This window comes from Puma concolor, chromosome A3, assembly GCF_028749965.1.
Source record: "Puma concolor isolate L17-30 chromosome A3, mPumCon1.1.hap2, whole genome shotgun sequence".
In the NCBI taxonomy this organism is placed as follows: Eukaryota; Metazoa; Chordata; class Mammalia; order Carnivora; family Felidae; genus Puma; species Puma concolor.
Window position 1 is genome coordinate 50,697,613 of NC_141669.1, and position 12,890 is coordinate 50,710,502.

Here is a 12,890-nt window from a genome sequence, read left to right on the forward strand (position 1 = left end):
GAATCAGGCTGGGAAGGCAACTCGCAGGTCTACAAGTCAAAGCAGAGGACGTCCTGCCCATCCCCCCACCACTGAAAACTGTGGCCGATGCCAGAGAGAGGAATTGCCCTCCCCCTCGCACTGGGGACGCTGTGAGGCCCGGGACCAAGGAAACATTCTGGGAAGGTGCCTCTCCTCCTTGTCCTAGCACTTAGCTTTTCCCAACACCCCACTCCTTACTGGGGCATGAATCCTTACCCTTGAAGAGCAGAACAATCAATAAAAAGAGAAAAGTCAAGAGCAAGCCGCTCAGGGTCCTTCCCGCACGAATGGCTCAGAAGTGCAACAGAATCTAGTCCAGTGCCTCAGTATTCGTTTTTGACCAGGCACCTCCACACTCTTCCTGAGGCTTCCTCTGGCAGTAATGAGGAGGGGTGGGGGCCTATGGGGCACAGTGCAGTCTGGCACATACCCCCAAATGACTCTGCCCACTAGAATTTCCCTTCCATGTAGAAAATCCAGAATTGCTGCCCGACCAGCAGTGATAGGTACACTACTCTGTCCACGGACTCCCTGACAGGTGTGGGGAGGTAGGGCATACTGCACTTGGCTCTTGTACAGGTCAGAGCCAGCAGTGCAGGAAGATCTTGTGCAACCTGAAGCAAGCAGGCAACCCCCAGACCTGGGGTCACCGGAAGGCCAGCCAGTCACCCTACAATGAGCTGCCTGCCCGCTTTCTTTTCTCCCTCCCTCAAAGACCAATAAAAACTTAGGTTATCAGATTTCTTATGCAAATGACAGGAGACAAGGCCACAGAGGGGTGTGTCCACTCCAGGTGTGCCAGCAGCCTCCGCCCTGCACGGCCACACTCAGGTAGAGGCCCACGCAGCAGCCCTGAACGCCTCTCCCTGGAACAGCCAGCTGAGCTACAGCACAGCTCAAGGAAGATGAAGGGGTGCCTTTCCTTTCTAACACCTCTCTTCCTGAGCACCTGCCCTCAACCCACAAGGGAGCTGCAAAGAAGTGATGGGAAGGAGGGCGTGGAAGTAGTGACAACTCCTGAGACCCCTGATGTGGCCTTCCAACTCGCCTGGTCCCCACACTGCCTTCTCCAGAATGAGAGGCTCAACGCTGAGAGGAGACAACAGGCTCAGGGCTGGATGTAAACATGGACAAGGTCCACCAAGGCCGCTGGTCAAGACTGTGGGCGTTAGAGACCACTTCTCCCTAGGGAGCTTCAGAGACAGCCTTTGATGGGGGAGCCCCACCACATTTCTATTGTTATTCTTTCCCCATGGCAGGTAAATAAAACATGGCCCATGCCCTCAAGGAGAAGCAATGAGCTTCAGCGTGTGTTAGAACCCAGGAAAAGCACTATTCATTTCCACACCCTTCACCACCTACCTTAGGGTGGGGACAGGGATCCCAACCCAAAATATCCTTCTGAGAGCAGACAACAGAAACCACGATTTCCCCAACCCAGATACAGATTTCAGTGAGGGCTCAGAGATCACAGGGAAACTCCATGTTCAATAGAACTTCTCATAATAATGGAAATATATCTTGTGCTGTCCCATACCCAAGACACTAGCCACTGAAAAGTAGCTAGTGCAACTGAGTTACTGAATTTAATGTTATTTCATTTTAATTAAAATTTAAACAGCCACACATGGCTAATGAATACTATACTGGACAGCTCAGGTAGGGCATATTTCTTAAATATGGGGAGGCCATGAATACTACTGAGAATCTGCACAAAATCACTGACCCTCTCCCCTGAAGAAACACACCCCTCTACAGTCACATACCAATTGGCAGAAAGTTTCAGAAAGTTCACACTCTATTCCAACCTAGGTCTGCGATTAGGTCTGCGATTGTCTAGATCTTGACCAAAAACTTTTACGGCCTAAGAGAGGTGTTTCTTCTGCAATGTAGTTGTCTGAGGAATACAAAAACAGACCTGATGTTATACTCTACGGTCTTAGCAAGAGACACCAAACATAGAAGTCCCACCTGATACAGAAAGTCCTCATAAAACCCCTGCCAGTCAATACCCAGCCTCTACCCAGACATGTACAGGTACAGGTACAGGAAATGCACTCCTCTCTCAGGCCTGGCTCTCCACTTCTGGAATAGCTGTAAATGTCACATGATTCTTTTGTCTTATCTCTTTTTTTTTGTTTCAAGTAAGTTCTATGCCCAAAGTAGGGCTTGAACTCATGACCCCGTGATCAAGAGTCATATGTTCCAACGACTGAGCCAGCAAGGCGCCCCTAGACGATTCTTTTTTTTCTAACATAGGTTCAATCTCCCTGCTTATAACTTCCACGCACTTCCAAAAGTTCTGCACACCCCTCTACACATAGAAATTGACTCCCTCTTTCACATAAGACTTACCTTAGCATTCCTCATTTCCAAGCGGCAGAGCCATTTCCTTCAGTCATCCTGCATGTGGCCACTCTGACAGATCGAGATAGGCTGTCAACATCTCTTTTAGAGTTTCAGCTCTTCTTACTTGCTAGGAAACCAGGGTTTCTTGCTTGTGCATTTTCTCTTTTTAAACAAGCACAATACCCTAGATTTACCCTGATTACATTCCATCAAGTTTGGTTGGAGCCCATTGCTCTAGACTGCCCCAATCTCCTTAACCCCTCGTTCTACCATTCAACTTAACACCTGCACTGCCACCATCAGCACGCCACCCCACCCACCTATCTATCTGACACACCTACTACTCCCTACCTACATCTTCTGAAGACGGTACACATGCTTTCTCCTCCATAAGTCCCCAGACCCTCCCATAAGACCCAAGGTTCTATAAACACACGTCTCCTCTTCACAACCACCACCAACTACTACTCTCTCATCGACTCCAAGATTCTGAGTCAGGCTGCTTAGCAGCAGACATCTTCTGAGAGCTCTTTCCTGACTATTCTAAACACACACACACACACACACACACACACACACACACACACACAAAAGGGTTTTATTGATAACTCACTAGACTACAAAATAATGGGCACCAGAAGAACAAGAATAAACCTGAAGTAAATCTCAAGAGGATCTTGTCTCCCTGGCCTGCAGGTAAAGAAATGGATTAGTCATCTTCCTTATTCTTGTTGGCAACTGGAGTTCTCTACCTGTTCATCAAGATTGACTTTTGCCCCCTTCTCCAACTCCATCCCCTTCTCCCAGTCACAGAGGCGCTGCAGATCAGCTCCTCAAACTCTCATGGACATGCAAATCACGTGGGAATCTGGTAAAAGTACAGATTCTGATTCAGGAGGTCCTAGATAGGGCCCAAGACTGCATTTCTAACAAGCTCCCAGGCAATGTCCATGCTGCTGGTCCACTGATCAGCAAAGGAGGATGTATGGTCGTTCACATACTCTAAGACTCAGGCAAGCACTCTGCAGAAGAGCCCAGGTCGGTGCCCATAACCTCAGTCTCTCAACTGCATCAGAGAATTTCCACTCTAACTCAACACCAGATACACCTGGGGTGCCCCAGCCCAACTGGGTTCACCACAGACCAGTTAAATCAGAATCCCTGGGAGTGGGACCCAGGGGATCACAATGTGGAATCCCTGATCCACGTGGTTGATAAAAAGATTGAACGGGCAGTTACCCCAGTGCCCTCTCTTCAGGATGACTTTAAATCAAAAACCGACCCTCTGATCTGTCCAAGAAGCTGCAGGAGATACCATCATTTATTTGCAGAAATCCAGATTTATTAATTTGGCTGAACTGCTTTAGAGAAAGCCAAAGGGACACCCCACCTCCCAAGGCTCATCACTTGCCTTTCTAGTCTCCCAAACCATCTTTCTAACAATCTGCTCTAGAGCTGTCCAAAATTAACGTCAAGCTTATGCGTTTATCGTTTCCAAAATCTCTTTGAAGAATTGGACTTTTTGCCTGTCTCTGATCTTTTAGTCCTCTTTCAACCATCATAATTGCATAAAAATTGGCATTCTGTGAGCATATGTGAAGGTGTTCGTCAGGGAGTGAATGGCTCAGACTCAGGTTAAGGCAGCTGGCTGGCCCTCCTTTCCTAACCACACACGCTGCGGTCTTTCCCCAGCTCACTCCTCCCAACACGACAGGGGCCCAGTGGCTGTTCTCTGTCACCAGCTATGTACCCGAAGTTGTAAGCCTACACTTCCTTCTCGCTGGGAATATATAAAAGACGTTTATTGTCTTGAGTATTTTCCACCAGCCTCAGCACATTCTGGCCACTGTACTTCCTGACACTCCTCTTAAGGGGTCAGGCCACTCCTCAATCTGCCTTCCGTGACACACACCCCCTTTCCGCATAAGGAGCATGGTCTTCCACCATCTGCGCTCACACAACAGCAGCCCATGTAGCCACACAGATGGCTCAGTTCTCCCAGAGTCCCATCACCTTCCTCCTTGGGGCACCATTCAGGACTGTTCTGTCAGCATTTCCTTTTTAAAGAGCAATCCCATCCTTCCAGCTAACTTCCCTTTTAGTCTGTGGGCCTGGGGTTAAAAACTCTTTGCATTTGAAAGATGATTTCTGAAGTCTGTGGTAAATGCCGCTCCTTGCCCAGTCTTCACTCTGGCTTCACAAAGGGGGAAGATGGGGTTCCTTTCTCTAAAGAATTTCATCACTTCTATCTTACCAACTACTTCTCCCTTTTGCTGGTGGGAACTGGTGCCAGCCTGAAAGCATCCCTCCCCACAGCCTCTGTCTTCAGGAACATTGGACTACCGACAGGAAAGGCAAGAATCGGTAGATACTCTCGTATTGTTGAGAGATCCCCAATTTTGAGGTATCTTGTCTCAAAACGGCAACAGAGAGCTGTTTCAGCCACTAAATCCACTTGGCTGAGAGCTAGATGGTGTTTTCACACTATATATATTCCCATCTCTCTTCATTTTTCACCCACAATGTTCTCAATCATGCTTCCAACCTTCCACACATGTTTTTCCAAACAGGGTTTGTTTGCTTTTTCCATAGTTATTCTCCTACCCTTCCTATCAGGTGCTCACCCACGAGCAATTTCTCAGTCAGGCCCAAGAAGGCCCAAGACCACAGCAGCTCCTTGCTCCTGGGTGTTTAACCTCCTTCCTCAGCAGGGAGGCTGGCAAATTCTTCCCTCCTTCTGCCTGGCTCCATGGTTCTTTTATAAGCAAGCTAGTAGATGTCTTGAGATAAACACCTAATTTGTATTATATCTTTACAATTACGACTTAGAGATGAATGCACAATCATTTATGCGTGAAGGTACCACACTGTTTCCGTTTCTTCACCCATCTCCACCCCCGCAGAGTTGAGGCTAATTCCCAGCCATCTTCCCTAGATGTTCTAGGAATGTGTTGTCACTGCCTTTTGATTACCTACTATGTGCCAGACACTATGCATATTTTAATCTCCATTAATCCTCACAACAACCCTGCAGAGAAAAGTTACCCCATCTGACAAATGAGAAACCAACGCTCAAGACAGTAAGCAGCACAGGGCTTACTTTGGGGTCTGAGGCCTACTTTGTCTCCATACCCACCACGTCCTATCTTCTAATTAGACATCTTCTTTGTGCTACAAGCCACGACTCAGGTGAAAAGAATGTGAAGTCTAACAGTCTCGGACATCAGCCTAGGATCTAAATTCTTCCTGCCACTAGAAAGGAAAATCACGGTACAGGAATAAACCACTCGAAGGTGTTTACCTCACTTTTGGTCCCAGAGAAGCAGTCACCTGGTTCTGGTGGGAGGGCCCTTCCCTGGGAACTGTTTCTAGTCTTAAAATGCTGAACTTCTTTTCTGAGTGAAGGGGCTCCACAGCACCTCCCCCTTCACACACACACACTGCAAAAAAGAGTGAGGAGCAGAGAAACCCAAGATAACGTTCCCCCTTACAGAATGACACAAAGCAGTTGTCAGACAGCTCAAAGAAGCAGGGGGAGGTGGAGACAGGCTGGAAGGAAAAGGTGCGTAGAAGAGGAAATGCCAGGGAGCAGGGATGCAAGGAGATGGACTGGTTCCCAGGAGACTCCTGGATGCTGTGTCTTGTCCCACCTGAAGAATCAGGGCCAAAGTCTAAAGTCCTATACCCGAGCCGGGAAAAAAAAAAAAAAAAAACACTCTGATGCCAGTCACAGGTCTCCCCTTTTCCCAACCTCCCCAATCCTGGGACTCTCCTGTGACATGGTGACATGGCTGCTCCGATCTAATGGTTAAGGTCCCAGCAGTCCCCCCGGGGCTGGTTCTCTTGGACTCACTCAGGCAGAGCCTCTCGGGGCGTTTCTTGGCTCCGTGACTACGCCAGAGATACATTCATTAAATGCAGTGTAGCCTGGACAGTGGTTCCCCTGCTTTCGGCTTTCACGGACCAATAAAAAAAGTTGTGGATGTAGACACCAGTTACCATTTTATATTTTACCAAGTAAAGATTTAAAAAAAAAATAGATTTACTTTCTACCAACACCTTCGAATTGTAAAAGATACTGCATTTCGAGCATCAATTAGAAAGGCCCTATCCTTAAAACAAGTCAAAAATAGTTTTAAGAAAAAAGGTCACTTCATTGTCCCCTTTCCATGGTTTCTCTAGAAACCAAAGAACTTTGTTGCGGGCCAGCGCTGGTCTATACACCAGTGTGTAGTCCTTCTGTCTTGGGACACCACGGGCCACCAGCCACAGACCCTGGTGGCTGAGATGGGCAGCCATCACCGATGAGCTCTACATGGATACGGATCTCTCAGCAGGGCTGTGTCTAAGCCTCAGCCAACCCAGATCCCTGTATCTTAACCATGATCACCAAGCAGCCCAGGTCAGCAGCTTATGCAGGAGGATGACAGGACACTGGCCTCACTCCCTGACCCTTTCACTCAGATGTGTGCATCAGTGCCATAAGAAAAGCTTAAACACAGTTCACCATGTCCTCTACTTCCAGGAACACCCAGTTCAGAAAGCTCAGCCCCCCTACTCCTCAGGTCTGATCACAGGAGGAGTGGAGTGAAACAAAGAGAGTGGCAAGATGGGATGGATGCCTCAAGGAAGCAAGCAGAGGAACCAAGCTTTAAAAGTAGACCGAACAACTCTTCCTTACTCCAAAACACTAGATCTCATCCCTGCTCTTCCCCTGCTCCCTTTCAGAAGTGACCCACAGGGCCCTGGGCCAGCAGGATGCCAACTCCCCACAACACCAGCAACATACAGGGACCGGACACTGCTTCCCAGCTGGGGGGGGGTGGGTGGGTGAGGGGGAGCTGCACATGTGATCCAGATGTCTGCTTTCATCAGAGACCAGGGAAACAGAGCACAGAGTCTGTGGTCCTGGGCCGCTATATGCAGCTTCCACAGGAGTGGACAAGAGAAAGTGAAAAGGGGCAGAAGACATCCCAACAACACCCACTTCCCTGCCCCCAACACTTGGAGCTCTCTTCCCAGCCACGGGACCACAGCCCCACCAAGCTCACGGCACAGCTGGGCGCTCAGCGGACAGGGAAATCCCGAGCGCCAGCCGCCAGCCCATCGAAGCCACAGGTGCCCTAGCCCTCAGAAGCGCGGCGGCTCCCAGCCCAGCTGGAAAGGGCTTCAAAGGCCATCAAGCGCAACCCCTCCATTTCCCAGGGGAGAAGACAACCCCGGAGAGGGGGCCTGAGTTGTCTGAGCCCTTGGACAAATCAGTGGCGGAGCACAGGAGCCCCACAGACAGCGCAGGCCTCCGGCTCTGTCCAGCGCCAGTTCCGCTGCCTGGAGCGACCTCAAGCCGCTACACCGCTCTCCCGAGCTGCTCGACTTCGCTCGGCCCTACTTCTGCCAACTCTGCGCTATGGAGGCTGCCACCAACCTCGTGCTGGCAGCCAGCCACCAGAACAGAAGGGAACGATGGCCAGTGCAGGGTCACTACCTCTCCGCTTCCCCCTTTCATTTCGTCCCCACTCCTCCTTTCCTCCCTCCATCCCCCTATTCCAAATGAAGGCAGTACTCTTCCCTGAGCTGGACAGTGTCTCAAAAGCACATCATTCATTCATTCAATTAGTATCTGAGTGCCGACTACACATCAAGGAACTGAGCCAGGTCCTGAGAACACAGAGATAAAGAAAAGTCTCGGACCCCAAGAAGTCCTCAGTCCAGTAGGGAAACCCAAATCATGGGTTGTCTTTAAATCTCCAGTTCCAATAGGCTCTCCTGCTTTCTGAGAAAAACGGTGGTACTCGAGAAAAGGTTTAGGAAAAACAAAACATCCCATTCATCAGGGCAGCACAAAAGCACCCTGTCACTCCAAATCTTTCTTTCCAAATCCACCCCTTACCTGACACCATCACTCCCATGCCACCCAAGCATTCGTGTGACCTTGAAATACATCTGAGGCTTCAAGTAGGACACACACACACACACACACACACACACAACTTCTAGAAATAAGGCTGGGTATGTCCTCCATCAAATGCAAACATCAGAGAGGAGCGTGCTAGCTGGAGACCCCCGCTCCGTGGTTACTCTCTTACAAACTGTCAGCAAGACAGCTCCCACACATGGCCCCAGTGAAAGTTAGACCAAAAGGATCAGCATGGTAGACTGGGCTTAACCGTCTTCAGCAAGACCCTGTGAGGACAGCACCCTCACGGCAAGGGCAGGGTAGCCAAACAAAGGCCAGCTTACCTCCTTGAGAAGCCCCACTTTTTTCTTCAGCACCTCACACTTGCGCAGTTTGCAGATCTGGTGCGTGCGGCGGTTGGTGCAGCTGGTGCAAGCCCCGCAGTTTTCCAGCCGCCGGCACGGCTCACAAGTACCACACCGTTTTCGTTTCTTTCGCCCATCTCCACCCCCTCGGAGTTGGGGTTCACTTCCGGCCATGGGGAGCCCAGGTCCCTGGAAACCCCCTACCATCACCTGGCCCTGAGGGAAGTCATAAAGACCTGGCAGGTCCGGTTGGACTGCCAGGGGCACCTGAAACTGGCTCATGACACTGCCAGAGGTAGGGGCATAGGTGCCAGAGTAAAGCCACGGTCCAGCTTCTTGCCTGCCTGCAAAGGCCACCACCAGGTCCTTCTTTCCTAAAACAGTCAAGAGTGTACGCGGGTGAAGGGTGAAGGCAAGTAACTCCAGACTCCAGGATGGGCGCCTCTTCTCAACCCCTCTTCACCTCCTCTGCAGCAGTCTGATAGGGCTCAGCTGGGGGCCACTCTCCCAACTGCTGGGGCCCAGGATCTGGGGCAGGACACCAGCAGCGGTCCCCAGAGAAGGGATCATCTTGACTGGGTGGGTTCTTCACCCTCACCCACCCTGCACCCAGGCATGAGGTGAGCAGGTGAGTGTGTGGTGGGGGCTGGGCAGGGTGAGGAGTTTCTCCTCCTGGTAATTGTCCTCTGGGGTCAGGATGATGGAGAAGGCAGCGCTGCCTAAAAGAGAGACAGAAAGAGGAAGCGCATCACTTGAGGCTCAGGGACAACTTTCACATGTTACCTCTTCCTGCTTCTGGAAGGAGAGAAAATGGGGGAAGAGAAAGGGCTTGCTCAAATGAAGTCCTGCCCAGAACCTCTGGCAGGGCGCACCAGCACCCGCTCCCTGCCTGGGGGAGGAGGCCTAGCGCCTGATGGGGTGCTGAGGGAACCTGCTCAATGAATTTAAAGGGGTGGTCAAGGTGAGATGTCTAATAAAGTTGTCCTCTGCCCCACCCCCACGGGCTTGGGAGAGTTTCACCAAAATTCCCACACACACCCCTCACTGGAGGTCGCTAGGGCCTCCCCAAGGGAGCAGAGCTTTCAAAATAAAGTTTGCTGAGAGCTTCACTCGGCGGGGCTGCCCGAGCGCCCCCGGCACGGAAGCGGCCTGGACAGGGGCGCGCCCGGGGTAGCCCGCACCGGCCGCCCCGCCGCGCCCCCCGCCCGCCGGCCAGACTGGGGAGGGCGGCCCGCTCCGACGAGGGGGCGCGGGGAGGGGGGCGCGCTCCAGCTCGGGCCGGGCCGCGCGCGCGCCGCCGCTCGGGCTCCTTTGTTCTGGGGCCTCGGCCGCTCGGCTCTGGCGGCTCCGCAGCCCCCGCCCCGCCCCGCCGCCCCCGCCCGGCTCCGCTACACTGTGACCCGTAGCACCCCCGCCCCGTCCCCCGCAACAAAGTAGCGGCCCCCCCGGCCGGCCCCCGGGCCGTCCCCTCCCCCATTCCCCCACACCCCCCCCTCCGGGCAGGGCCCCCCACGCCTCCCCTCCCCCACCCCGGAGCCGGAAAGGCACCGACTGCACCGACCTGCCCGCCGCCTCCGGGGCGGAGCGCACAAAGGGGCAAAGTTTCCCGGCCCGCGCTGCCGCCGCCACCACCGTCGCGGCCGCCGCCGCCGCCTGGGGCGCCCGCCTCACGGAGCGCCTGGCCGGGCCGAGCTGGGCGCGCGGAGCCCCCCGCCCGGGCCGAGGAGGGGACGGCGCAGGAGGAAGGAAGAGGCAGCGGCGGCCGCGGCGGCAGCAGCAGCAATGAAGGCGTCCGCGGGACTCCCCGCCCCCCGCGCGCCGCGGCACGTGCTCGCCCGGGGACTCCCCCGCCCGGGAGGGCGCGCACGTGCGGCCCCGCCGAGCCCCGCCGGCCCCGCCGCCCCCTCCACCGGGCCGGGGGCTGCGCGAGGGGAGAGTTCCCGCGAAGGGGGAGGGGACGGAGCGAGCAGCCTGCAAGCGGGTGGCGGCCGGGCCCGGCTCGGCCGCCGCGCCTTTGCACCTGCAGTACCTCCCCACCCCCGCGTCGGCCCTCCCAGGACCCTGCCGCCCCCTTCAGGCTAGTGGCCCCCGCCCTCCCGCGCTTCTGCAGCCCAGGCGGGCCGCGCGGGGTGGGGCACGCGGACCTCCTAGCCTAGGCCCTCGGCCGAGCCGGCCCCGGTGTCCCCACTTCCTGCCGCTCCCTGCGGGCCCGAGAGGTCTGGGACGGCCCCGGAGCCCCCGGGGGCCCTGAGCTCCGGGCCTGACTGACCCCCCTCTCCCTGCTGCCGCTCGCTCATTCCGAGGCAGGACAATGGGGGACGTCGCGCGTTTGCGTACCGAGTCAGCCTGGCCGGCAAGGAAAGGGTACCCGGGGGCAGAGGCTGCGGGCCGGCTACGGGACACCCTCGCAGGGGTCACGGCTGAGCGCCGTACTCAGGCGGACCCCAGGGCCCTGCCATCGCGAGCCTCCCCCGCGCCGCGCTCGGCTCTTTCGCGTCGAAAACAAAGACTAATCCGATACCCCCGCCCTGCCTCCCACAGGAGGGGGAACGGGCGCGTCGCGGAGGGTAACGGAGGAGGACAGCGTTCAGGAGGGGCTCGGAGAGCCTATGAAGGGGGCCGTGGTGCAACCAAGCCCCATTACCCGGTGCAGACACTTTGAGAAGTCACCCCGGACTATTTTCCAGGCAGGGGACAAGGGACAAGGCACAAGAATATTTCCAAGTTGCCAAACTGCCCGTTCACTCTGCTGCTTTTTTTTTTTTTTCCCCTCACCTGTTGTGCAGGCCAAGTTGAAATTCCAGGTTAGATTAATTCAGCTCCACCCATCTGGCCTGACTGCCAGGCTGGTGCCCGCAGCTGCCTTCCACCTACCTGGGTTGCTGGAGAGAAGGGTGGGTCTCTAACATACACACACACACACACACACACACACACACACACACTCGCGCGCGCGGGCAAGTTCTGGCAGAAACAGCCATGGGGCGGACTGGCCTGACCAGTTTGGGCGGTGCTCACAGAGCCAGGTACCTGGCAGGCATCCCTGCCCGGCTGAAGCTAACAACTCAGCCAGAACTGGAAAAAGAGCATTCGGCCGGCTATTTAGAAGAAACAAAAAAAGTAACTGATCTCAAGTAGCGCTGTCCAGAAAGCCCTAGGCGGTAGGAGAAGCCGGGGTTCTGCCTGGAACTTCCCTCCTCCTCCCAGGCCTTATTTTGACAGTCTGCTCCAGTGGCCAGGTTGTCAGTTGTGGGTGGGTGGGGAATATGGCTGCAATACCTACTTCCTACTCCCGTGTTACAGAGGACTAAAGAGTTTCTGTTCAGGGAAGTAAGTCTAGAACTGAGAAGAGATACTTAGTGTAATTTTCAATCAAACATGAGAACAGGTTGTGGACTTGCAATTGTCACTGTAATGAATGTTTAATGTTTTAAGTAATTTTGTTTTAATAAAATTATATATATTAAAGAAAATGTAGAAAATACAGAGAATTAGAAGACAGACATCACCAAAATACAACCACGTTTAACCATTCTCTATAATTCTTTCTAGCCTTTTCTATTTGTAGATCGGTTTCCTTTTTTAAATTTTATAACAGTTGTATGCACACTGATTACACAATTTTCTGCCCTCTTTTCACTAACGTTATAACATGAGCATTTCCCCATTTGTTATACAATCTCCAGACAGACCGTGTGACAATTGGGTTGAAGAAGGTGGCTTAGGGACAGAGAATTCTGGGTTCCAGACCTGGCTGTGCCATTTGCTAGCAGAGTGACCTTGGACAAGGTACTCACCATTTCTGAGACAATCCAAGTAAATAAAGTACTTGGCCTAGGGCTTTCTGGACAGCACTACTTGTGATCAGTTAGTTTTTTTGTTTCTTCGTAGGGAATAATAAATGACAACTGTTATTGTTTCGTCCATAGAACAACCTTGTGAACTAGGTATTATCATTAAACTCATTTTACAGATAAAGAAACAGAGATTAAGTAACTTGCCCAAGGTCACTCAGCTAGTAAATGGTAGATTCCAGGGGTGTCTGGGTGGCTCAGTTGGTTGGGCATCCAACTCTTGATTTTGTCTCACGGCTCCCCAGATCGAGCCCCGAGTTGGGACCTGCGCTGACAGCACGGAGCCTGCTTGGGATTCTCTCTCCCCTCTCTCTCTGCCCCTCCCTCTCTCCCCCTCTCTCTTAAAATAAATAAATAGGGGCGCCTGGGTGGCGCAGTCGGTTAAGCGTCCGACTTCAGCCAGGT

At 53.3% G+C, this 12,890-nt stretch overlaps 1 protein-coding gene across 5 annotated transcripts in view; it reads right to left on the reverse strand.

The window, feature by feature from the left end:
• The window catches only part of TET3 (tet methylcytosine dioxygenase 3), a 106,090-nt gene extending 94,556 nt beyond the window's left edge, over window positions 1–11,534 (reverse strand). For 2 of the 5 annotated variants that reach the window (XM_086700820.1, XM_086700816.1), the window contains exons 1-2: window positions 10,193–10,415; window positions 8,611–9,350 (exon numbers count right to left, since the gene is read on the reverse strand). In XM_086700820.1, the coding sequence (XP_086556946.1) occupies window positions 8,611–8,913 (303 nt within the window). In that variant the 5' untranslated portion in view covers window positions 8,914–9,350; window positions 10,193–10,415. Of the gene's footprint in view, window positions 1–8,610; window positions 9,351–9,669; window positions 9,794–10,192; window positions 10,416–10,968; window positions 11,119–11,406 lie in introns of those variants that run through there. The other 3 variants (XM_086700817.1, XM_086700818.1, XM_086700819.1) reach the window with 3 other exon arrangements.
• Window positions 11,535–12,890: the final 1,356 nt, after the last annotated feature.